General features: G+C 42.6%; 1 protein-coding gene across 1 annotated transcript in view; it reads left to right on the top strand.

The window, feature by feature from the left end:
* Positions 1–277: 277 nt before the first annotated feature.
* Positions 278–25,958, top strand: part of Slc17a8 (solute carrier family 17 member 8) — a 51,496-nt gene continuing 25,815 nt past the window's right edge. Inside the window, exons 1-2 of the mRNA XM_021174719.3 lie at positions 278–719; positions 14,432–14,684. Of these exons, the coding sequence (XP_021030378.1) occupies positions 619–719; positions 14,432–14,684 (354 nt within the window). The 5' untranslated portion in view covers positions 278–618. The remainder of the gene's footprint in view (positions 720–14,431; positions 14,685–25,958) is intronic.

Raw genomic sequence — 25,958 nt, 5'->3', positions numbered from 1 at the left:
CACTGGGGCTGGACCTTAGAAAAGCAGGAGACTTGTAAATATTTCATAAACTTCACTCTGGGCTCCTGCCCTGGCTGAGAGCCCATTCATAAGGCCAGGCTGCAGAAAGGGGCAGGTGTGCTGGTTTCTATAGCATCGCCCCTGGGAGAAGCTGACAGCGCCACCTGCAAGCTGAAGGAGGCAGGAGGGGCCAGGGCTGGCTTCAGAAGCTGCTGCTGGTATCAGGACCCCTCGTGCACTGAGCTCACTTTAGTTTCTCCCGCTGCAGCCAGGGATACAGGCTGTGCTCAGTCTGAGCTTGGCTGCCCGAGACAGCGGCCACAGGCTGCGGCTCAACCAGTAGCTTTTTGCAAGGGGCTGGATTCCTCCCCAGCAACTCCTCACTCAGCTTTGTTGATTCTGGATCGAGAGGAGAAGGGTTTTTCTCTTCTTGGAACCCCTGAGCTGGGGTTTTTACCTCCTTTCTGGTTTTAAGTAGTTCCCTCCATGAGAACTGAATTTCAAGTGTTCCTCAAGGGCAAACGCAGTGCCCGTGGGCTGGAGTTGAGAGAGGATGACAGCTTCTGAGGTTGCCTCCTAAGGGCTCTGAGGTGCCTCCTCCATCGCCCCCCGTTCAAAATGCCATTTAAAGCATTTGATACCTTCAAAGAAAAGATTTTGAAACCTGGGAAGGAAGGAGTGAAGAATGCTGTGGGAGATTCGCTGGGCATCTTACAAAGGTAAACTCTGAACTCAAACTTTAGGTTTATTTCTGAGTAGCGTCACATTGCTAATGTCTAAGATATTTTAAATCAGGTTTATAAAACCGCATTTTAATGGGGACGGGGTGGGTCACGTTAGACTGTTTCTGGAGCCTTTTCTAGAGCCAAGTTTATGTCTGGACAAAAGGATGGGTGGAAAGTGTTGGGTCTTACTAAGCATGCACAAGTTCCCAGGTTCAAACATCAGCTCCAGGATGTGGCGTGGAAGGGTTTCTTCAAGTCAGGAATATACCAAGGCTAACAGTCTGTTTTATCTGTTAGAATTACCACTTACCTGTTTATCTGTTAGGAATATCACTCACTGCTGGTGGTATTATTATACATATGGTTGTTATAGAATCAAAAAGAATTTTGGAGTCAGAATTTCAAGTTAATTCAGTAACAATGTTGTAGTTGTGCTTTGAACTGAAATAACTTAAGAGAGTTTGGCTATAAGTGATAACCAAATATTTGCAGTATTTTTTTTTTTAGTTTTAGACCCATATATATATATATATATATATATATATATATATATAATACATAATAAACCCAGATACATTTAAACCCAAATACATAATATAAAACAAGTGAAATGTCTCTTCATGATATCATTCTCAAAAAGGAGAGCGACTGCCAGGTAGTTTGAAGATGGTAACTTAATACATCAGCATTCTGTAAGGGAGAGAATCTTACTAGTAGCAGCAGGAAAATTCCAAGACCGTTAATGAATTCAAAGAGATATTTAGTCTGTGACAAAAGTCAACATTTTTAATATGAAATATATTACTAATAGCAGGAGAGTTTGCCATGTATGAATGAATTGGTGCCACATTTTAATTTGCTCCTTTTCTTAGACAATAGTAAATGTCTTCTTGGGTTTTGTGGGTGAGTTAGTCAGTAGTCATTACATGCAAGCTAACATGATTCTTTTATCGTCTCAGATACAGGAAATGTGAGCAACAGCCTTGGTATCTTTTGTGTGTGTGTGTGTTTGAATAATTATTTCTGATCCTAGTGTGAAAAACGACACTTGGCTTCCTCTTTGAGCTTTTTTTAAAAAACAAATTTCAAAGCATTAGTGCTCAAGAGACCACTTCTAAGTAACCTGGATGGTGTCTGAGAGGCTTCCTGGCTCTCGTCTTTATACCGCATGTTCCTCTTGATGCTGAGTTTTTCATTGTGTCTCTCCTGATGAGGGTTCATCCCATAAGAGGATAGAGTTAGCAACCGTCTCACTTTAGTAATTAGAAAGCTTCCCTCTGAGATGCCGGGTCATCACACGCAGGGGAGAACTCAGTGAGAGCACGTGAACCAGCCAAATATAGAAAACTATTATAATAGTTTTAAAATGAGTCTTCCATCCTTCTGCTGAGCACTCTCCAGGCAGCACCTCACTGCGGTGGCACTCACTTGATTATAAAAGCACATTAGTGCAATTGGCTGATCCAAGGGATAACAAAGAAATTTGGCAACGTCAGGAATGAAAACCCTGGCTTGGACCAGGGTCAGCACTGTCCTCCCAACCTCTGCTGAGTCTGTGAAGGTCTGACAGAAAGTACTTAGTCCTTAGAAATGGTAACTTTGAACTCCAGTTAAGTTGCTATCCATCATCTCTCCCATGATTCCATTCTTCCCATGAGAGACATATGGTCAGATTTTGTCTTCTATTACACATTTAGTTTCATCAATAAGAAGGAGGGGCATTTGTTTTTCATCTTATTATAAACATATTTAACCTTAAGCAAACTTCCACTTGATTGCTTTTGGTGGTGGTGGGGGGGAACTTTATAATTTTTGAAAATAGGAAACGTCAACCATGAGAGTTATTTCTACAGTTTGGTTAGATGATTTGTATCGAGAGATTTTTGTTTACGAAGCCAGTAGTCAGGTTCATGACTGAATTGGTAACTTCCAAGTCACACAGCCTCTACTTGAAATGAAACTATGAGTCTGGGGCTCTTGGACCAGCATCTGAAGCAGTGACCCTCAACCTTCCGAATGCTGTGGTCCTTTAGTACAGTTCTTCATGTTGTGACCTCCAACCATAAAATTATTTCGCTCATACGTCATAACAGTAATTTTGCTACTGTTATGAATTGTAATGTACATATCTGATACGGAAGGTATCTGATATTCAACCCCCAAAGAGCACAAAGATAGGGGGAGAGTACACTGAACATATTCTGGACGGCGTCATTGCTGACACAATACAGGATGGCTTTAGAGCAAACAAACCAAATCCAAGAATTGGTGTGTTCATTGGTGGACCTTAGGTGGATATTTCTGGCAGGGAAAGGGGGAAAGAGAGGAGGGAAAGAGAGTACTCCATCCTCAGTCTTAGCGATCCCCATGTCAGAATTATCCAGATGAGCTCTGCCACAAGTCTATAAGATGGTTACATGCAAAGTGTCTTACCGAGAGAGCCCAGCATACAAAGGGGCGTTTCCTCCTTATGTCTTGGCAACTAGGTGATAGAATCCAAGCTTAACAGTAAAACAAAGTATATTTTCTGTTTCCAAGGACACTGGAAGGCCAGAAGCCCTGCTTTTAACTCTGCAGGTGTAGGGAGCCATAGGTGTGGTACTGTCAGAATGTTTAAGACTGTGAGTGCCATCTCAATGGGGTTCTCAAGATTCTTCCTCCTCCTCCTCCTCCTCCTCCTCCTTCTTCTTCTTCTCCTTCTTCTTCTTCTTCTCTTCTTTAAATCATGCACTGCTCCTCCTGGTTCTGGGAGTGGCCATCAAGCAGGGAAGCCTTTGAGAATTAGCACTTGGGATTAATCACCGTCAGCTTTCGTGGAGAATGTTTTCTGTCCAGAAGCAGCTGAACAATTGCTCAGCTGGGGCATGATAAGAGTTTAGAAGTTTGGAGGGAACAAAGAGGCCCACACTTACAGTGTAGCCTTGGACTGTGTAGTTGACACAGAAGGCATTGAACTTGGGGGTGTGTGTGTCCCAAAATTAGCATGCAAATTTGTTCAGCTTCACTGACAATGAGGGCATTCCATGACTGTTCATCAATAAAAATATAATAATCATGGCCAGTGCATACCATATTCCAGACACTGTAATTTATTTAATATTATTAAAAAAAAACCACAAAGAGGAGACTACCACCATTGCAGTTTTATAGATGAAGAAATCAAGGCACAGAGAAGTTGAGTATGTTGTCCAAGGGCACATAGCTTACAGATAGCTTAGGTTTCAAACAAGAAGTTGTATGTCAAAATTCTTTCTTGCCACCTTATTTTTAATTGACACATAATAACTGCACATTCAGGGAGTACAGTGTGATGATTTGATGCATTATACAATGTAACTTTCATACCAAGATAATTAGCATTCCCATCTCCTTAAGCATCCTTTGCATTAGGAACTTTGGAACCCCTCTTTGCTTGTTCTTTATAAGATAGACAGTAAGCTGCTGTAAACTATGGCCGCCCCTTGGGCTGTCCACTACTCCTCCCTGTTTTCTCTTCCCTTTCTAGTTTCTGGTGAATATTATTCTACACACTGCTTCTGTGACATCACACCCCCTCCCTCCCATCTCCTCTCTCTTACTGTGTGTGTGTGTGTGTGTGTAGCGGGGATACTGGAACTTGAACCCAGGTCTTCACAGATGCTAGTATTGCATTTGTGTAATAAACAGATGTACCACACATACATTTACTGTCCCACCAGAAAGAACTCTGTGTTAAGGATGCTCTGAGATGACAAGAGCCTATGTCCCAACTACTGTGATAGTCTTCATCTGCATGACCTTAGGCAAACAACATGGACACCAGGTGATTATTCTAAGCCATGCCAGACCACACCCCATCAATGCTCACAACACTCCCCAAAGTTGGACTTCATTCCACCAGCGTCTTCTCAGTCCACTCTGTTCTACGTAGACTTGTTGGATATTTTTCAAGACAGACCTTCTCTGTGTAGTCCTGGCTGTCCTGGAACTCACTCTAGAGCAGGCTGGCCTCAAACTCAGAGATCCCCCTGCCTCTGCCTCCCAAGTGCTGGAATTAAAGGAGTGTGCCTCCACCACCTGGCTGACTTCCTGGTTCTTATTGGAGTTCCCCAAACCTATTTCTGTCCTGGCTTTCATAAGGCCCATTCCCAGGGAGAGCTAGTCTAGCTTAACCTCCTCTGTCACCCACTTCCCGGTGCCTCTTGCTTCATTTTACTTATTCTACCTTCATTAGGCAGGATTCTCTAAAACCAGAGTGTGAATCAGGGAGTTTGCAGGAGCCTGAACTATAATTCATGAAAACAAAACTAATTCATGAAACATGTGATGGAGGAAGTAAGGCAGTGCAGGAAAGCAGTGAGGACTATGCAGAGCTGTAGTCTCAGGCAATGGGCAGGGGCGGCTGGGGAACTTAACCAGCACGGAGGACCAACCTGGTATATCGTTGCATTAGTCAGTCAGTGGCTGTGGGCAGTTTTAGAAGGGACAGGATGTGTTCTCTTAGCAGCCCTGAAAGCAGGCATGTGCCGGCCTGATCATCTTGCTCATGCACCGAAATGCCTGAACAGCCAACCATCACATGACCCAGATCTGCTTGCTTCTCTCACGCTGATGAGTTCTTTCAGGTTCATCTGCATCCTGGCTCCATGCTCTTAATCTCTGAGATATCTTCCAGAGAAGCTGCCAGAACAAACCAAAGCTCCCACTGTCATGACTGGTCTTTCCTCTTCAATTATTTTGATTCTTTTCACTTCTTTTGGTTTCTCTTGGAAGTTGACCCTGACTGTCAGCCCCAAGGGATCTGAAAGGAAGTTAATATTTCCTTCCCTGGTCTTGGTTAATGAACCTAACCCACTTGTAGGCCTTACTTGACCAAAGAGCACCAGGGGATGTCTCAGTAGGTATCTGGGTGTCAAAATATTTCTTCTTTCATGATAAAGCCAAAGTCCTAATCTCTCCTCAGGACCAAGATCCATTCTGCTTGTTGCTGTGGTGATCTTTAGTCTTTCTGTAGTCTTTCATGAGGGCCTCAAAGTGACCAGGCAGTAGTCATAGCTCTTCATTTAATGAGAGGTCCTTTGTGTTCCACACATGATCTTAGCCAAGAGGTCAAGAAGCGATTCCAAGTTGCTGGAGAGATGGCCCAGTGGTTGGGAGTGTCTGCTGCTTTTGCAGAAGGACCCAAGTTCAGTTCCCTGCCCCCACATCTGGATGGAAGCTGCCTATAACAGCAGCACTAGGGGATCCAATACTCCCTCTGGTCTCTGTAGGCACTGCACACATGTACAAATCCACACAGACACACAAAAATAAAAATAAAATCTTAAAAAAGAAATGATTTTATTGAGTTCCAAATGGGGACGTTCTTCCTGATGAACCAGGATCTGTCAAGCCATGAGCTGAACTCTGAAGAGCTGAGTTATGTCCCAAGTGTGATTGAGGAGCAAGGGTAGACAAGGGCACTTCTCTCATTTTTTTTTCTCAGACTTACTCATTCCCATTGTTGTCTTAGTCACTGTCCTATTGCTTTGAAGAGACACCATAACCAATGCATCTCTTATAAAAGAAAGCATTTAACTAGGGTCTTGCTTGCAGTTTCACAAGGTTAATCTATGATTATCATGGTGGGATGCAGGCAGGCATGGTGGTGGAGCAGTAGCTGAGAGCTTTACATCCTGATCTATAGGCAGCAGCCAGAGAGAGAGAGAGAGAGAGAGAGAGAGAGAGAGAGAGAGAGAGAGAGAGAGAGAGAGAGGAACAGAGGAGAGGGGGGAGGAGGATGGAGAAGGAGGGGAAAAAGAGAGTTGGGGGAGATGGGGAGGGAGAGTGTAGGGAAGGGGAAGAGAGAAGAGACAGAGACAGAGAGAGATGGAGAGATGGGGAGAGGGTCAGGGGAGGAAGAAGGAGGGAAGGAGAGAGACACAGAGAGAGACAGGGATAGAGACAGAGAGAAGGAGAGAGAGATTGGGCCCGGTGTGAGCTTTTAAAGCCTCAAAGCCTGCCCCCAGTGACACACCTGCTCCACCAAGAACACATCTCATAATTCTTCCCAAACAGTTTCACCAAGTGGGGACTAAGCAGGCAAATATCTGAGCCTATGGGAGCACTTCTCACTCAAACCACCACACCATCTCTCCAGCCTCCCACATTATGTTTTCACAGCTTTGATCATGCCAGCTCATGAAAGCTACTTTTGACTACATTGTCTCTTGATATTCTGTGATGAGGTGGTCTATGTACCCTGCCCTGCCCTACCCCACTCAGTTGCATGCCAGGAGCTGGGCCTTATTTACTAGAGAGGCATGGCCTCATTCTAGAATGCATGTTCATTGAGATTTTGTTAGGAAGCTCATATGATACTTTCCTTCCTATGGAACCATAGGTGTGCTAAATAATATGTTTCCAGCAGTGAGATGGCTTTTACTGTATCCTGGGTAAGTTGTGGGACACTTTCTTGTTTTTGGATCTTACCTAAAACTAACAGTTTTTAGTGTGTAGATTGTATCATGGAATAATTATGTCAGAACAATATTCCCTAGTATTCAATACTGTGTGTCCAAAGCTCAAAGAAGGCCACTAGGCTTTGTATGTCTTTAAATAGTAGAAAATACTGAGTACAGCAATATTTCCTTTACTTGGGAGGGAGTATTCTGGAATGCCTGAACCAAATTTGTGTGTGTGTGTGTGTGTGTGTGTGAGTGTGTGTGTGTGTGTTTACGTGCATGTGTGTACACACCTATAAATTCTTGAAGCATCTATTTGTCATACTCAGAAGGACATGTATTTTATGAGTAATTGGCATCATTTTGCTAATGAGCTCTATAAAACACTTTATCCACTTGTCATAATGGACCACTGTGATATTCTATGGAAGGTCCTGCAGGTCTGTGACTACAAATCACCATGTAATCTCATAGATCCCACTGGGATTTGCCTCGGAGATGCATCTCAGGAGGCAGGTCCCAGATGTGAACCTTTAAGATTTGGACTCTCAGGTCTCTTTTCTAACCATAGCCAGGAGATAGATTCCCATTTCTTCCTCACGTCTCTCCCTTTTCCTATCTTCCTTCTCCTCTCTGCTCCACTCCCCCACTCCTCCTCCTTGCCCTTCCCTTCCTGTTCTTTTCTCCTTTCTCATCCTTGCTTTTCCTCTTCTTCATCCTTCTCCACTTCCTCTTTTCCTTTCCTCTCACCCACCCTCTCTCCTTCTTGGCCTCTAACCACCATCCTCCCAGCTCCTCCCCCTCCTCCTCTTACTCTCTCATTCCTCCCACCCTCTCCTTCCTCCTCCTCCTCCTCCTCCTCCTCCTCTTCATAGTAGATGGACCCAGGTCCTTGTTCTTGTGAAACGCGTGCTCTACTCTAGGGCTCTGGGCTAGTCCTGGAAGTTTGTTGTTGCTTTGTTTCTGAGACAAGGCTGACTTCAAACTCAGTCTTCTGGGTAGCTGGGGTAATAGGTTCAAATGATAGTACCTGCATCCCACCCCCACCAAATCTCCCTCTATTGCCAAGTCCTAGGCTCAGTTCTCCTACACTAGTCTTTCGAGTAGATGTTTTTATAGGTGCAGGCCACTGTCCCTGGCTTTATTTTCAGGTCTAAAGGGTCTTTTATACATTTTTCCAAATTCTCCAATACATATGTATAATAGCTAAATTCTTTAAATGCTTGGTTTAGGCACACTATGTAAAGAACCTGCAGAAGGTCATGTTTCAACTTTGGACATAGACATATGTAATGTACTAACAAATAGAAGCTCTCTTGGTTTCCTTGGAGCAGCACAATGCACCACTCAAAGGGCATAGTTACAATCAACAGATGAATAAAGGGTATCTGATGGATAAAGTGGACAGGAAGGCAGGGCCAAGCCTGGATGCTGGACCTGCAGAAGGAAAGGAGGGGAACATACTATGTGATGCCACTAGATTGTTCTAGAAGGAACGACATCACCCTGGCCATGTCTGCTGATGCCAGTTATGGTTTGCTGTGAGTCCTCTGACTGTGCCCGTAGGGCAACAGCTGCCTCTCCATTGCACAGCCACCATTGGCATTGTCCTTCCTCCTGCCTGTGTCATCCTCTTCCTCCTTTCTCTTCCTCTTCCTCCTTTCTCCTCCTCTTTCTTCTTCTTCTTCTTCTTCTTCTTCTTCTTCTTCTTCTTCTTCTTCTTCTTCTTCTTCTTCTTCTTCTTCTTCTTCTTCTTCCCCTCCCCCTTCAAGAGACTACCTGGGACTATGCAGATAGCTACCTGAGACTCCAGAAACAGCAACAGAAACAGGCAAGATCAGAGTCTTGATACACAGTTAAGACACCGGGCAGCTATGAATGCCATTTAATTACTGAATTTATTTGCTACTAACTAGGATTTTTATTTTTATATTTTTCATAATGACATGGGTAAAAATGTATTTTTTCCTTTTGACTTTTAACTGGAAGTATAGTGTGGCAATAAGGAATGGTGGGGACTGTAGCAAAAGGGAGAGTCATGTGTAGCCAGGAGAGAGTGTGGACTTAATAACACTAGGTATTCAAAAGTTTCAAAAGAAACGAAGCCTCCATTAATTTCTAGACCAAACTACGATTTTTAAATTCTGGAAATTAATCCAGATTCCAAATATACTCTCTCCACACACATCATACATGCCAGCTGTGACTGCTGAACTTGTTGGTGTGTCACCAGTGACCTAAGGTTTTAGAATTAACAAGGATAACAGCACAGAGATTAAAACTTGTACTGGGGCAGGAGCCAGCAAGTCTGCCTGAAAGACAGGGCAGGAAAGGAAAAACTACAAAACATCATGGACTGACCCCCAAACTCTGAAATCATTGGATGCTATGGTGGATCCTAATCCAGTGTGATTGTGTATGGTTGGTGTTCTTGTAAGAAGACATTTAGAGACACTCCAGGGAGCAGACCAGTGTTCCCCAACCTCCTTAACACTATGACCCTTTAAAACAGTTCCTCACATTGGGGTGACCCCCAACCATGAAATTATTATTATTATTTTTGCTACTACATAACTGTAATTTTGCTACCGTTTTGAATCCTAATGTAAATATCTGTGCTTTCCGATGGCCTTAGGAGACCCCTGTGAAAGGGTCATCTGACTCCCAAAGTGGTTGTGATCCACAGGTGGAGAACCACTGGTGTGGGTAACCAAATACTCACTGAAAAGCAATTTAAAGGGGGAGAAGAGTTCTATTTTGGGTCCTGGATTCAAGGTATAGTCTAGCATGGTAGGGAAAGCTTGGGGGCTAGAGTGGATTGTGGCTGTAGAAGTCCAAGAGCAAGGCTGCTTGTTCACATCTGGGTAGATCAGGAAACAGACATGGAGCAGGAAGCAGGAAGCAGGACTAGGTTATAAACTTCAAGGCTTAGATTGCCTCTTACTTCAACTGTACTATATAAATAATGTGTATATATATGTTATATGTAACATATTACATATATTATAAATGTATTATAATATACATTTACAATATACAATAATGTATATAATATAAAATGTAAATATGAAACTATATATATAATACAAATTACTCACATACACACCTATCTATCTATCTATCTATCTATCTATCTATCTATCTATCTATCTATCTATCTATGTTATCTTAGTCAGTGTTTCTATTCCTGCACAAACATCATGACCAAGAAGCAAGTTAAGGAGGAAAGGGTTTATTCAGCTTACTCTTCCACATTGCTGTTCATCAACAAAGGAAGTCAGGACAGGCAGGAACTCACACAGCACAGGAACTTGGGGGCAGGAGCTAATGCAGAGGCATGGAGGGAGGTTTCTTACTGGCTTGCTTCCCTTGGCTTTCTCAGATTGCTTTCTTATAGAACCTAGGACTACCAGCCCAGGGATGGTCTCACCCACAATGGGCCCTCCCCCATTGATCACTAATTGAGAAAATGCCTTATAACTGGATCTCATAGAGGTATTTTCTCAAGGGAGGCTCCTTTCTCTGTGATAACTCCAGCTTGTGTCAAGTTGACATACAAACCCAGCCAGTACATGTGTATTCCCTTAATTCACAGCACAGTCTTGAGAGGACTTACCCCATCTGACTTGGAATCTCACCATAAATACTAATCCAACACTGGCAAGTGAGTGGAGTTTAAGCACTCATAAAGTGATCTGTGGGCTCTGCTCATTGCATGTGACCCACATTGAGCTTGTTTCTTCTCTAGTGAAAAACCCTCTCCATAGTCCGTGGGGCATTTGGATTCACGGGCAAGCTAACTGTTCTGAAAATGCTTGAAGACTTCTCAGGGTATGTTCTCAGCCAGACCCTGGGGTACTTAGGCTCTTACTAGACAATCATACATATGAACAATGGAACGGACCTTTTAGTGTGTAAAAGGCCCCAGTCCACAGTCTGCAGCTTTCTATATCTGGAGAAACAACAATGCTGGCTGTCACCCTGGAAAGAACGAAGATTCTCTGAGCTAAACCAAGAACCACAGGCAAACATGGAGAGATGCCAGAGTGGTCTAAACAGCTATTATGGATAATTAAAGCCCTCAATTTCATAAGAAAGGAATTCTTTTTTCTCCCTTATTCGTGACCAAGTGTGCCCTCCATCCTTCATAGAGAGATTATATGGGGGTATGAAGAATATATTCTCACCCCATATATTCTCTAAGGGCAGCAAGTCTGGAGTGATGCGTGGACTGACCCCCGACCCCCAATTCCATTCAGTTGAATGAAGATTCATTGTCTACATGAATTGTGCTAAGAGCCCTGGGAACAAAGACGAGGTGAGGGCTTCTGCCCACCAGGGCAGGTCTTCAGTCATTTGTGCACACAAGCATGATGTGGGGGGATTTACTCTTTATCCCTACTCTGAAGAAGACAAAAAAAATTCAAATCTCTAACTTTCAACATGATGAGCATCCAAAGAGAGGAATACCAAGTCTCACAGTGGCATGGGATGCCTTCAGAGTCCTGGAATTAAAGGCATGTTTCACTCGGCCTGGCAAATTTAAGTTTTAACTGTATCACTGGTATGTTTCTGTTTTGTTTGTTGGTTTTTTTCTAGCATAGAAGATGAAACCCACAGCCTTGTATACACCAGGCATGTGCTTTCTCACTATACTACACCCTCCCATTATTTAAATATTTTTGAAATAAATCAATCTGAATTTTTTATTTCTTACCTGATAAAAATGAAACCTTCATCACTTTGATGTCTCCTCACCTCCATCCAGGGTGAGCAAATGCCTCACACACAGCTCAGGTTTCTCTAGGATCCACATTTGCTTCTGACTCTGTGGTCTCAAAGTGCTAGCTCAGCAAGGGAGACTGGACCTAGTACCCAGTGTCTTAGTTGTTCTGTTCACTCAGTCTCTGCCTCTATTATGGGGAAGTGGCTTCAGATTAGCCAGTTCTAGATCCTGTTGTTCAAAGAGTCCCCCCTTTCTTCATCTGGGGATTGTTACCCTTTTTACATTACTCCTGTGACCTCTATACTGTTGTGCATTTTCTTGGGAAAGTCTCAGGCTATCTTAGCAGGTACCATGAACAACAAGATGCTCATGTTGATCTCAGGATGTCTTAGCATGTACTGTGTACAAGAGGATGCTCCTGTTGATGTCTGGATGTCTTAGCAGGTACCATGCACAAGAGGATGCTCGTTTTGATCTCAGGATGTCTTAGCAGGGAGTGTGTATAAGAGGATGCTCCTGTGTTGCTCTCAGGATATCTTAGCAGGTACCATTCACAAGAAGATGCTTGTGTTGATCTCAGGACATTTTAGCATGTACTGTGTAGAAGAGGATGCTTGTGTTGATCTCAGAATGTCTTAGCAGGGAGTGTGTACAAGAGGATGCTTATGTACATTTGGGTTCTCTAGGCAGCAGACTGAAAGACAGGACTAGACATAGGAGACACATGCTGAGAGAAACTGAGGAGGCAGTGGGGCATGTCTGGGGAGCATCTAGACCACATGCTGTCTGTGGACAGAGAGGGAAGGGAGCCAGGTTAGGGAGAAGGGTTTCAGGTCACAGTACAAGGCTTCATCTAATGACTATGACCGTGTATGTGTGCATCTTCTTTCTCTACCAGCATAGAAGCTGGAGGAGAGTGGAGAACATACCACATTCATCACTGTTCTTTCTCAGCAGCACAGGGTCTGGCATGTAGTAGGTGCTTACTTAGTAGAAGTCTGCTGGGCTGATCTGAATTTAAGAACTGTATGTTTTTCTGTATATGTGCTTTAAACCTTATCAAAAGAAGCTGCCAAAATTATCTTCTGTATGGATTAGTAGGGAAAGGAAAGTACTTTGTTTTTTTTTTATATAAACTAACTGTTTTGTTAACAATTATATTAGCTACTTATATTAATCTAATATGTATGAAAACTGAGAATCATACTCAGAAGGGTTACAGTGTCACAGGATATAAATAGGTCTTCTTTGTGTTGTATGTGTGTGTACATATGTGTGTGTGTGTGTGTGTGTGTGTATGTGTGTACAAGTGTGCCTCTGTGTGGTGTGGGAGTGGAGGTCAGAGGTTGATTTTGAGTGTCTTCTTAGGTCACTATCCACTTTGTCCTTTGTTTTGTTTACTTATTTATTATGATTGTTAGAGTATGTGTGCACGTGTGTGTGCACATACTTGCATGTGTGTGTATGCACATGCATGCGACTGTGTGCATGTGAAGGTAAGGGGAGTTGGTTCTCTCCTCCTACTGTGGGACTTGGGGACTAAACCTAGGTCCCCAGGCTTGCCTGGCTTAGTACTTTTCCCTTCTGCAGTTTCTTGTCATTCCTCCGCCTTATTTTTGAGATAGAGTCTTCAATGAAGTGTGTGTGTGGGATCATCAATTTGTCTAGGTTGCCTTTATTCCCTACCCTAATGTTATAGTTACAGACATGCTCTACAATTTCTTGATTTTGTATGGATGCTGGGGATTCACACTAGGGTCCTCATATTTGTATGACAAACACTTTACTTACCGATTCATCTCTCCACTACACAAACAACTCTCTTTTCTTACTTGACACTGCATAATTTGCTCAATTACTTTTATTGCTTGAGAAGAAGGTAGTCAGCTACAAGGACATGCCATCACTTGAACCTATAGAAATTGGTGGAGATAACCTGCAAGTGGTTCCCCACCCCCTTGGATATAATCTTCACAAGCTTCAAGTGACTCTAAAATAAAGGTTTCCCATAACAGGTGGTTGGGCCACACCATGAGGTTGTCCCATCTCTCTTTCAGCAGGGGTTCTGTACGGTGTACTGTTAAGGACACAGACTCTGAATCTTGGTTTGCACAATGTCTCAAATGAGATCTTCTCTTCTATAAGTGGCACTTGGCTCTGTATGAAATTTAAGAGACATTTTTCCTTTGTCTATAGTGCCTCACTCTGCAGTCCAGATTGGAATCAGACTTGCTGTGGTGTTCAGGCTTATACTTAAGACCTTCCTGCCCTCACCTGCCATGTGCTGGGATCAGAGTCGTACGCCGCTGACCCCAGCAGATTTGGATGATTTCATACCTATGAAATTCCAACACAATATCCAAAGCATTAGTAATTTTAGTCACAATTCTCTACTTCAATGATGATAATGATGATAGTAACTTTTACAGCACAAGCTGAGCCCCTCTGTAGGTTTTCCTCTTTTTGTTGCTTGGTGCCATTTTTTATTTATACTTTGTACATCTTGCCTCACCTTGAATACTGGCTTTTATTCTCTGCCTGATCCTTTGGTGATGAAGAAAAATCGATGGGACCAATGAAGAGGAAGGTGCCATTGAGCTGAATGAAGAAGGAAGGCCCGTGCAGACGTCCAGAGCGCATCTCCCTGTCTGTGACTGCAGCTGCTGTGGCATCCCCAAACGGTACATCATTGCTGTCATGAGCGGCCTGGGATTCTGCATTTCCTTTGGAATTCGGTGCAACCTTGGAGTGGCCATTGTGGAAATGGTCAACAATAGCACTGTGTATGTGGATGGGAAACCAGAAATTCAGGTCAGTATGGAGCTACAGCAAGAGGGTGTGTGTGTGTGTATGTGTGTGTGTGATAGTTGTGAAAAAACAAACAGAGCCATTCATCGATTGATGTAAGAAACACACAACACACAGAGTGACACCCATTCTGGGTCCAGGACATGGGGATAGAGATAGAATGCTTCTAACACCAACTGGGACCTTGGACTCCAGGAGACATACAGCATAAGTGACAAACTGGTGTGCCAGCTGCTATGTGAGTATGGCTGTACTAAATTGTTGGGCTCCTCTAGTAGTAGGTATTCTATGATTTTGGTATTGTGACTTTCCAGAGGAAGTGATGGCTCAGCCAGACAGATATTTGGTGGGGCAGGATGAAAAACCTTTGGGGAAAAAAAAGGGAACATTGTATGTAAAGATCTGTAAGAGAGAGAGACAGACAGGCAAACCAAGATGTGTTAGGAACACAAGATCCTCACTTTTTGTGCATGTGTGTGCTATGAACCCCCTTGATCCCTGTGGATAAGTTGATGTGAACCTTTGGTCAAAGATGATGTTTGAAATTCTTAGTTTAATAGAAAAAAGGATTATACAGGAAGGCAATTATATTAAAATGTAGAATAAGTTTACAAGTCAAATTTATGGTGTAGAAACCTGGAGTTCCTTACTAGTACATCAGATGGCAAAACCTAGCAGAGTGCCTGAAATTGCTACAATTTTAAGATTAAAGTATAAACAATAGCTTCAGATCATGGCAACAACTATAATGTGATTTGAATGTGTTTCTGGCTTTTCCCTCATGACACAGTTGTGGGACAGATATTACCATGTTTTTAAACTATGTTTATATTCACAGACATTCTCACTTTCAGTCAGCAGGTAATAAAGAGAAAAATACTGACTTTTCTTATGGTTTATTAGAACACTCTACTGAAACTTGGAAAATGGCCCCCTGATATGGAATTGCAGAGGAAAGGAATGTTCTAGAAATGTGAACCAAAGCAACTCACCCCAGAGCATTTTATTCTAAAGTTTTACCCCAGATATTATACAAATCAAGGAGTTGTTTTGCCAAGTATTTTCATGAAAGCAGACTCTTAATAAAAATACTATATATTAAGCTTTAAAAAAATCCTGACTTTTCCCCATCCTAGTTCTCAGACACACAGGATCCCTCCACAGATCCCAGGATGATCCCTGCTCAATGGGAAGAGGCCCGTGGACATGCGATGTGCATGGGGACGCTTAGGTTCTGGTATTGGGCTGGCATTGTCATATGGAAGTATGTAGTTATTTAATAAACTGTTTTATGCATATTGGAAACATAAATCTAGTTTATTTTATACCTAGACTTCATAAATTATGGGATGAATAAATAAAAATGCCCCCCCCACCCCACCCCGCATGGACCATCCCATAACTGTCTGGTGCACTGAACTGAACACACACTCAGAACTGACTGTGGTAGAGATTGTTCATCTTATGGTTCTCTGGATGCCTGTGTTTACACGCATGCGTAGATCCGAGTTTCCCATGTTAGCGTCAGGGAAGCTGTGGATGCTGTGCTTACAGGGTTTCATAAGAAGACATTGTGTGACATGAAGCCTGGACTGTTCCTGAGTTCTGTGTGACTCTGAGGCGAGGACATGGGGTACGATTTCCTCAGCTGACAACACAGTAGTCTTCTCCTCTTTGATGTCACATCTGTTAGTATCACCTAGAATAGTCTCCTGCCAAGGACTGCCTTGGGGACGTTTGGTATCAGTTCATGAAAAAGAGGTCTTTACCTGGCACGCAGGCTTTCCCTTTTCTTTCTAAGAGATTGTTCTGTTGGGGGGAAACTGCACCATGGAGACGCTTCAGTCTGCTTTTGATGGCTCAGCTGAGCCTGGCTGAGAAAGATAGCCTGTTTAGTCTGGGGGATGGTGGTGGAAGAAGGAGGTGAGACAGAGGGAGAGGACATTGATGACTTTAAAATAAAGACTATGGATGGGGTTTCAGATGTGCCTCACATGCATTCTTTCAGCCTTTTGTGAGCAAGGCTAGCTGACAAGAACATGCCTGCAGAGACAAGTCCAAAAGGGACAATGTTCGAATTTGTTTGTTGCCTGAGAAGACAACAGGTCAACAGAGTCTGATTTAAGGCATATAAAAAAGACGTTTTGATAAAGGGAAGGATCAGTGCTCCTGTGTGCTCTCCAGTTCCTATGATTTTGCTTAGAGGGTCTGATTAAGATTTAAAATATGCTTTGTATCATTCTGTCTGGTGCCAAGGGTAGGAGTTTAGGAACTAGATATGGTGGCTTATACCTATAATCCTAGCACTCAGGAGACCAAGGCAGGGGAGCAGGGCTGAGCTCAGGCTGGCTTTAACTAAATAGTGAGTTCAAAGACAAACCAGGTTAGCGAGATCCTGTCTCAAAAAACTAACCAAAGAAAGAAAGAGAAATAAAAGGGAAAACATAAACCTAAAATAGTACCCCCCGAATAAGAAGAATAAAAAACTCACCAAACCCAACCAAACAACAAATGTATACGCTCTAGCAAGCAAAACTAGTTTATGGCCTACTCTTCCTCTCTTGTCCACACAGAATAAGTTAGGTATCAGGTGAGTGTGACCAACAGGGTGACAGGGCTCTGGATGGCTGACATTTCTGTTTCTGTGTTTTGCTTCATGGGAAAACGTAATTATTTTATGCTGAGTTTTTTTTTTTTGGAAGCCTCATTTGAGGGGCTGGATAAGTACCAGGAACAGAAGAGACCTATGTGGCATGCTTCCTGCAAGTGGTGCGAGGGATGGTTTAGCTGGATAGTCACGTTTTCAGCTTAATGCCATGAGTTACTGCTAGGTTAAAGCTCAGTGGAAAAGTGCCTAGCATAGGTAAAGCCCTGCATTCGACCTTGGCACTCCTCGCCCCACACTGATACGTTAAAGTAACTGTGGTCCTTAGTAGCTGGCATATGGTAAGCAAAGAGCAACGGAAGGTTGAGGAACTTTGCAATGATTTCTCACTATCCATGAGTCTTGCAGGGTTTTAGTGATGGACTTTAGGATTCTCCAGACCTGCTCTTAAACATCACTGCTCATTAGCTCTGAGACCTGGGAAAGGCATCCTTGTGTCCTGGCCAAGGATTGCTGGTTGCAAAGAATAGAAGTTCAGTGAGAGTTACTCAGACTAACCAGGATTGCAGAAGACTCAAGTAGAATCTCATGAAAGTGAAGAGCAGACAGCAGGTTGGGTGGGCAAGTTTGTGTGGATGATCGATCTATCTTGTGGATGGGGAACTGAGGTCCAGAATGCCCTATACCAACCTGGGAAAGGCATCTTTATGAGTTCTTGAGACAGGAATAGCCCCCCCCGCCCCCGTGGGAGATGTAGACTCTGCTTTATCCCAGGGGACCTGGAGAATACTTTGCTAAGGTTTCCAGCTTGCTGGTATCACAGGCTCTCTCATCTGCATCTTCTTGTCTGCTCCAGCTTTCCATGTCTCCTGACAGACTGCTTTCTGTCTTTTGCTGTGGCTTCTTCCTGCCCCCCATGACTAAATCCTGTGATTCCCATGGCTCGGCTCTCTATTCTAGTGTCCATCAGCTATGGTAGACACAGGGGGAATATCCTATGGCTGGGGAAACAGAAATCTCTCAGAAGGAGGCTGAACAGGACAATAGAAAACAGCACATCTAGCAGTCTTTTGTTAACCCTTATGTCCCTTACTGTATTGAAAGGAAAAGGCCTTCTTGCAGACCAAACAAGAGTGCTTCTATTAAGTACTCACATAAGCATCCTAAGACAGCATGACCAGCAACTTGGTATCTTAACCCTTGGTCTTTTCCCTTTTAAGGACACCTGTTTTTTGATTAAGGGTTTAGCTGGCTAACTCTGAATATTTCATTTTGAGACCCTTGGCTTTTTCACATTGACAAAGACATGTTTTCTAAATAAAGGAACATTGTCAGGGTTTCGACATGGGTGTGCTTTTGGGTAGATAAAGTACTCTACCTCCAAGCTATATTTCTGGATATATATATATATATATATATATATATATATATATATATATAATCACTCTTTATTGGAGACAGGATCTCACTAAGTTGCCCAGGCTAGCTTTGAATTTACCCTGTAGGCTGAGTAGGTCTTGAAACTTGATCCTCCTGCTTCTGCCTTCTGAGTTCTCAGCTGAGACTACAGGCCTGTGCTAGCTGGTCCAATTGAAAGCAACCCTCTTGATAAACATCTATCATTAGCTGTAGGTGCAGTACCGATTTCCAAAGCTTATTCACTAGACAGATGAGCCTATTTTACCCATTGATTAGTAATTCTCCCTTTCCCTCCTCCCAGCCCTCTTGAATTCTATTAATTTGACTATTTCAGGTACTTCATGTAAGAAAGATCATACAGCATTGGTTTTTCTATGGCTGGCTTATTTCTCTTGACATCTGTGTCCTAACCTCATCCAGGTTGTTGAGTGTTATGTAATATCTTTTCTTTTCATCGAAAGGACACATCACAGTGTTCAAGTTCATCTGTCAGTGGGCATCCGGCTTGCTTCCATATCTCAGATATTGTGACTGTGGGAATACAGACGTCCTTGAGATTCTGATATCTTTTTGGATAAATACTCCAAAGCATAAGTGTTGAGTCTTTTCTCGTTAAATCTTTAGCTCTGTTTTTTTTTTTAAGATTTATTTATTTATTACATGTAAGTACACTGTAGCTGTCCTCAGATACTCCAGAAGAGGGCCATCAGATTTCGTTACGGATGGTTGTGAGCCACCATGTGTTTGCTGGGATTTGAACTCGGAACCTTCGGAAGAGCAGTCGGCACTCTTTTTTTTTTTATTACATATTTTCCTCAATTACATTTCCAATACTATCCCAAAAGTCCCCCATAGCGCCCCCCACTTCCCTACCCACCCATTCCCATTCTTTTGGCCCTGGCATTCCCCTATATTGGGGCATATAAAGTTTGCAAGTCCAATGGGCCTCTCTTTCCATTGATGGCCGACTAGGCCTTCTTTCGATACATATGCAGCTAGAGACAAGAGCTCCAGGGTTCTGGTTAGTACATTATGTTGTTCCAACTATAGGGTTGCAGATCCCTTTAGCTCCTTGGGTACTTTCTCTAGCTTCTCCATTGGGAGCCCTGTGATACATCCAATAGCTGACTGTGAACATCCACTCCTGTGTTTGCTAGGCCCCGGCATCGTCTCACAAGAGACAGCTATATTTGGGTCCTTTCAGCAAAATCTTGCTAGTGTATGCAATGGTGTCAGCGTTTAGAAGCTGATTATGGGACGGATCCCTGGATACAGCAGTCTCTAAATGGTCCATCCTTTCATCATAGCTACGAACTTTGTCTCTGTAACTCCTTCCCTGGGTGTTTTGTTCCCAATTCTAAGAAGGTGCACAGTGTCCACACTTTGGTCTTCATTCTTCTTGAGTTTCATGCGTTTATCAAATTGTATCTTATATCTTGGGTATCCTAAGTTTTGGGCTAATATCCACTTATCAATGAATACATATTGTGTGAGTTCTTTTGTGATTGTGTTACTTCACTCAAGATGATGCCCTCCAGGTCCATCCATTTGGCTAGGAATTTCATAAATTCATTCTTTTTAATAGCTGAGTAGTACTCCATTGTGTAAATGTACCATAATTTCTGTATCCATTCCTCTGTTGAGGGACATCTGGGTTCTTTCCAGCTTCTGGCTATTATAAATAGGGCTGCTATGAACATAGTGGAGCATGTGTCCTTTTTACCGGTTGGGACATCTTCTGGATATATGCCCAGGAGAGGTATTGCTGGATCCTCCGGTAGTACTATGTCCAATTTTCTGAGGAACCGCCAGACTGATTTCCAGAGTGGTTGTACAAGCTTGCAATCCCACCAACAATGGAGGAGTGTTCCTCTTTCTCCACATCCTCGCCAGCATCTGCTGTCACCTGAATTTTTGATCTTAGCCATTCTGACTGGTGTGAGGTGGAATCTCAGGGTTGTTTTGATTTGCATTTCCCTGATGATTAAGGATGTTGAACATTTTTTCAGGTGCTTCTCTGCCATTCGGTATTCCTCAGGTGAGAATTCTTTGTTCAGTTCTGAGCCCCATTTTTTAATGGGGTTATTTGACTTTCTGGAGTCCACCTTCTTGAGTTCTTTATATATATTGGATATTAGTCCCTTATCTGATTTAGGATAGGTGAAGATCCTTTCCCAATCTGTTGGTGGTTTTTTTGTCTTATTGATGGTGTCTTTAGCCTTGCAGAAGCTTTGTAGTTTCATGAGGTCCCACTTGTCAATTCTCGATCTTACAGCACAAGCCATTACTGTTCTATTCAGGAATTTTTCCCCTGTGCCCATATCTTCAAGGCTTTTCCCCACTTTCTCCTCTATAAGTTTCAGTGTCTCTGGTTTTATGTGAAGTTCCTTGATCCACTTAGACTTGACCTTAGTACAAGGAGATAGGAATGGATCGATTCGCATTCTTCTACATGTTAACAACCAGTTATGCCAGCACCATTTGTTGAAAATGCTGTCTTTCTTCCACTGGATGTTTTTAGCTCCCTTGTCGAAGATCAAGTGACCATAGGTGTGTGGGTTCATTTCTGGGTCTTCAATTCTATTCCATTGGTCTATTTGTCTGTCACTATACCAGTACCATGCGGTTTTTATCACAATTGCTCTGTAGTAGAGCTTTAGGTCCGGCATGGTGATTCCACCAGAGGTTCTTTTATCCTTGAGAAGAGTTTTTGCTATCCTAGGTTTTTTGTTATTCCAGATGAATTTGCAGATTGCACTTTCTAATTCGTTGAAGAATTGATTTGGAATTTTGATGGGGATTGCATTGAATCTGTAGATTGCTTTTGGCAAGATAGCCATTTTTACAATGTTGATCCTGCCAATCCATGAGCATGGGAGATCTTTCCATCTTCTGAGATCTTCTATAATTTCTTTCTTCAGAGACTTGAAGTTTTTATTATACAGATCTTTCACTTCCTTAGTTAGAGTCACGCCAAGATATTTTATATTATTTGTGACTATTGAGAAGGGTGTTGTTTCCCTAATTTCTTTCTCAGCCTGTTTATTCTTTGTGTAGAGAAAGGCCATTGATTTGTTTGAGTTAATTTTATATCCAGCTACTTCACCGAAGCTGTTTATCAGGCTTAGGAGTTCTCTGGTGGAATTTTTAGGGTCCCTTATATATACTATCATATCATGCGCAAAAAGTGATATTTTGACTTCATCTTTTCCAATTTGTATCCCTTTGATCTCCTTTTGTTGTCGAATTGCTCTGGCTAGGACTTCAAGTACAATGTTGAATAGGTATGGAGAAAGTGGACAGCCTTGTCTAGTCCCTGATTTTAGAGGGATTGCTTCAAGCTTCTGACCATTTACTTTGATGTTGGCTACTGGTTTGCTGTAGATTGCTTTTATCATGTTTAGGTATGGGCCTTGAATTCCTAATCTTTCCAAGACTTTTATCATGAATGGGTGTTGGATCTTGTCAAATGCTTTTTCCGCATCTAAGGAGATGACCATGTGGTTTTTGTCTTTGAGTTTGTTTATATACTGGATTACGTTGATGGATTTCCGTATATTGAACCATCCCTGCATCCCTGGGATGAAACCTACTTGGTCAGGATGGATGATTGTTTTGATGTGTTCTTGGATTCGCTTAGCAAGAACTTTATTGAGGATTTTTGCATCAATATTCATAAGGGATATTGGTCTGAAGTTTTCTATCTTTGTTGGGTCTTTTTGTGGTTTAGGTATCAGAGTAATTGTGGCTTCATAGAATGAGTTGGGTAGAGTACCTTCTGTTTCTATTTTGTGGAATAGTTTGTGAAGAACTGGGATTAGATCTTCTTTGAAGGTCTGATAGAACTCTGCACTAAACCCATCTGGTCCTGGGCTTTTTTTAGTTGGGAGACTATTAATGACTGCTTCTATTTCTTTGGGGGATATAGGGCTGTTTAGATCATTAACCTGATCTTGATTCAACTTTGGTACCTGGTATCTGTCTAGGAACTTCTCCATTTCATCCAGGTTCTCCATTTTTGTTGAGTATAGCCTTTGGTAGAAGGATCTGATGGTGTTTTGGATGTCTTCAGGATCTGTTGTTATGTCTCCTCTTTCATTTCTGATTTTGTTAATTAGGATGCTTTCCCTGTGCCCTCTAGTGAGTCTGGCTAAGGGTTTATCTATCTTGTTGATTTTCTCAAAGAACCAGCTCCTTGATTGGTTGATTCTTTGAATAGTTTTTCTTGTTTCCACTTGGTTGATTTCACCCCTGAGTTTGATTATTTCCTGCCGTCTACTCCTCTTGGGTGAATTTGCTTCCTTTTGTTCTAGTGCTTTTAGGTGTGTTGTCAAGCTGCTAATGTGTGCTCTCTCTAGTTTCCTTTTGGAGGCACTCAGAGCTATGAGTTTTCCTCTTAGAAATGCTTTCATTGCGTCCCATAAGTTTGGGTATGTTGTGGCTTCATTTTCATTGAACTCTAAAAAGTCCTTAATTTCTTTCTTTATTCCTTCCTTGACCAAGGTATCATTGAGAAGAGTGTTGTTCAGTTTCCACGTGAAGGTTGGCTTTCTATTATTTATTCTGTTATTGAAGATCAGCCTTAGTCCATGGTGATCTGATAGGATGCATGGGACAATTTCAATATTTTTATATCTGTTGAGGCCTGCTTTGTGACCAATTATGTGGTCAATTTTGGAGAAGGTACCATGAGGTGCTGAGAAGAAGGTATATCCTTTTGTTTTAGGATAGAATGTTCTGTAGATATCTGCCAGATCCATTTGATTCATAATTTCTCTTAGTTTCACTGTGTCCCTGTTTAGTTTCTGTTTCCATGATCTGTCCATTGGTGAAAGTGGTGTGTTGAAGTCTCCCACTATTATTGTATGAGGTGCAATGTGTGCTTTGAGCTTTACTAAAGTTTCTTTAATGAATGTGGCTGCCTTTGTATTTGGAGCATAGATATTCAGGATTGATAGTTCCTCTTGGAGGATTTTACCTTTGATGAGTATGAAGTGTCCCTCCCTGTCTTTTTTAATGACTTTGGGTTGGAAGTCAATCTTATCAGATATTAGAATGGCTACTCCAGCTTGTTTCTTCATGCCATTTGCTTGGAAAATTGTTTTCCAGCCTTTCATTCTGAGGTAGTGTCTATCCTTTTCTCTGAGATGAGTTTCCTGTAAGCAGCAAAATGTTGGGTCTTGTTTGTGTAGCCAGTTTGTTAGTCTATGTCTTTTTATCGGGGAGTTGAGTCCATTGATATTAAGAGATATTAAGGAAAAGTAATTGTTGTTTCCTGTTATTTTTGTTGTTAAAGTTGGCATTTTGTTCTTGTGGCTGTCTTCTTTTAGGTTTGTTGAGGGATTACCTTCTTGTTGTTTCTAGGGCGTGGTTCCTGTCCTTGTATTGGTTTTTTTCTGTTATTATCCTTTGAAGGGCTGGATTCGTGGAGAGATAATGTGTGAATTTGGTTTTGTCGTGGAATACTTTGGTTTCTCCATCTATGTTAATTGAGAGTTTGGCTGGGTATAGTAGCCTGGGCTGGAATTTGTGTTCTTTTAGTGTCTGTATAACATCCATCCAGGATCTTCTGGCTTTCATAGTCTCTGGTGAAAAATCTGGTGTAATTCTGATAGGCTTGCCTTTATATGTTACTTGGCCTTTTTCTCTTACTGCTTTTAGTATTCTATCTTTATTTAGAGCATTTGTTGCTCTGATTATAATGTGTCGGGAGGTATTTCTTTTCTGGTCCAGTCTATTAGGAGTTCTGTAGGCTTCTTGTATGTTCATGGGCATCTCTTTCTTTAGATTTGGGAAGTTTTCTTCTATAATTTTGTTGAAGATGTTTGCTGGTCCTTTGAGTTGAAAATCTTCATTCTCATCCACTCCTATTATCCGTAGGTTTGGTCTTCTCATTGCGTCCTGTATTTCTTGGATGTTTTGAGTTAGGATCTTTTTGCATTTTACATTTTCCTTGATTGTTGTGCCGATGTTCTCTATGGAATCTTCTGCACCTGAGATTCTCTCTTCCATCTCTTGTATTCTGTTGCTGATGCTGGTATCTATGGTTCCAGATTTCTTTCCTAGGGTTTCTATCTCCAGTGTTGCCTCATTTTGGGTTTTCTTTATTGTGTCTACTTCCCTTTTTAGGTCTAGTATGGTTTTGTTCATTTCCATCATCTGTTTGGATGTGTTTTCCTGTTTTTCTGTAAGGACTTCTACCTGTTTGATTATGTTATCGTGTTTTTCTTTAAGGATTTGTAACTCTTTTTTCAGTGTTCTCCTGAAATTCTTTAAGGGATTTTTGTGCTTCCTCTTTATTGTCTTCTGCCTGTTTAGCAGTGTTCTCCTGCATTTCTTTAAGTGTGTTATTAACGTCCTTCTTGAAGTCCTCTATCATCATCAGGAGATATGCTTTTAAATCCATGTCTAACTTTTCCGGTGTGTTGGGGTGCCCTGGACTGGGCGAAGTGGGGGTGCTGGGTTCTGATGATGGTGGGTGGTCTTGGTTTCTGTTAGTAAGATTATTACGTTTACCTTTCGCCATCTGGTAATCTCTGGGGTTAGTTGTTATCGTTGTCACTGTTTAAAGATTGGAGCAGAAGCTGTGTTCCACTCACCAGCAGTCTCTAAATCCTGCAGCGGGGGTCGTGGGTAGCTGATGGTACCCTGGTGCTGGTCCAGCCGGAAGAGGCCTGTGGTCCTACTCAGGCCGTTTTTCTGCTTCCCTAACTAATGCCGTCTCTGGTCCCGCGTGCAATTGGATTGGAGCAGAAGCTGTGTTCCACTCTCCAGAAGTCTTAAGATCCTGTGGTGGGTGTTGTGGGTAGCTGGTGAGTGTCAGCCGACCCTGCGCCCCAGCTGCCCAGGTGCTTTTCTGACCGGAAGAGGGTTGTGGCCCTATGTAGGCTGGATTTCTCTCTCCCCAACCAGCGCAGTCTCAGGTCCCGCGTGATTGGACTGGAGCAGAAGCTGTGTTCCACTCACCAGCAGTCCCAAAATCCTGCGGCGGGGGTCGTGGGTAGCTGGTGGGTGTCAGGCAACCCTGCGCGCTCCTGCTACCCTGGCACTGATCCGGCTGGATGAGGCCTGTGGCCCTACTCAGGCCGGTTTCTGCTTCCCTAACTAATGCAGTCTCAGGTCCCGCGCAATTGGATTGGAGCAGAAGCTGTGTTCCACTCACCAGCAGTCCCAAAATCCTGCGGCGGGGGTCGTGGGTAGCTGGCGGGTGTCAGGCAACCCTGCGCTCCTGCTACCCAGGCACTGATCCCCAG

The sequence above is a fragment of the Mus caroli genome, unplaced genomic scaffold (genome assembly GCF_978045245.1).
Source record: "Mus caroli unplaced genomic scaffold, Mus_caroli_1 scaffold_9, whole genome shotgun sequence".
NCBI classification, from domain to species: domain Eukaryota; kingdom Metazoa; phylum Chordata; class Mammalia; order Rodentia; family Muridae; genus Mus; species Mus caroli.
The sequence above is the reverse complement of the archived record's forward strand: the minus strand, read 5'-3'. Positions and strand labels throughout refer to the sequence as shown.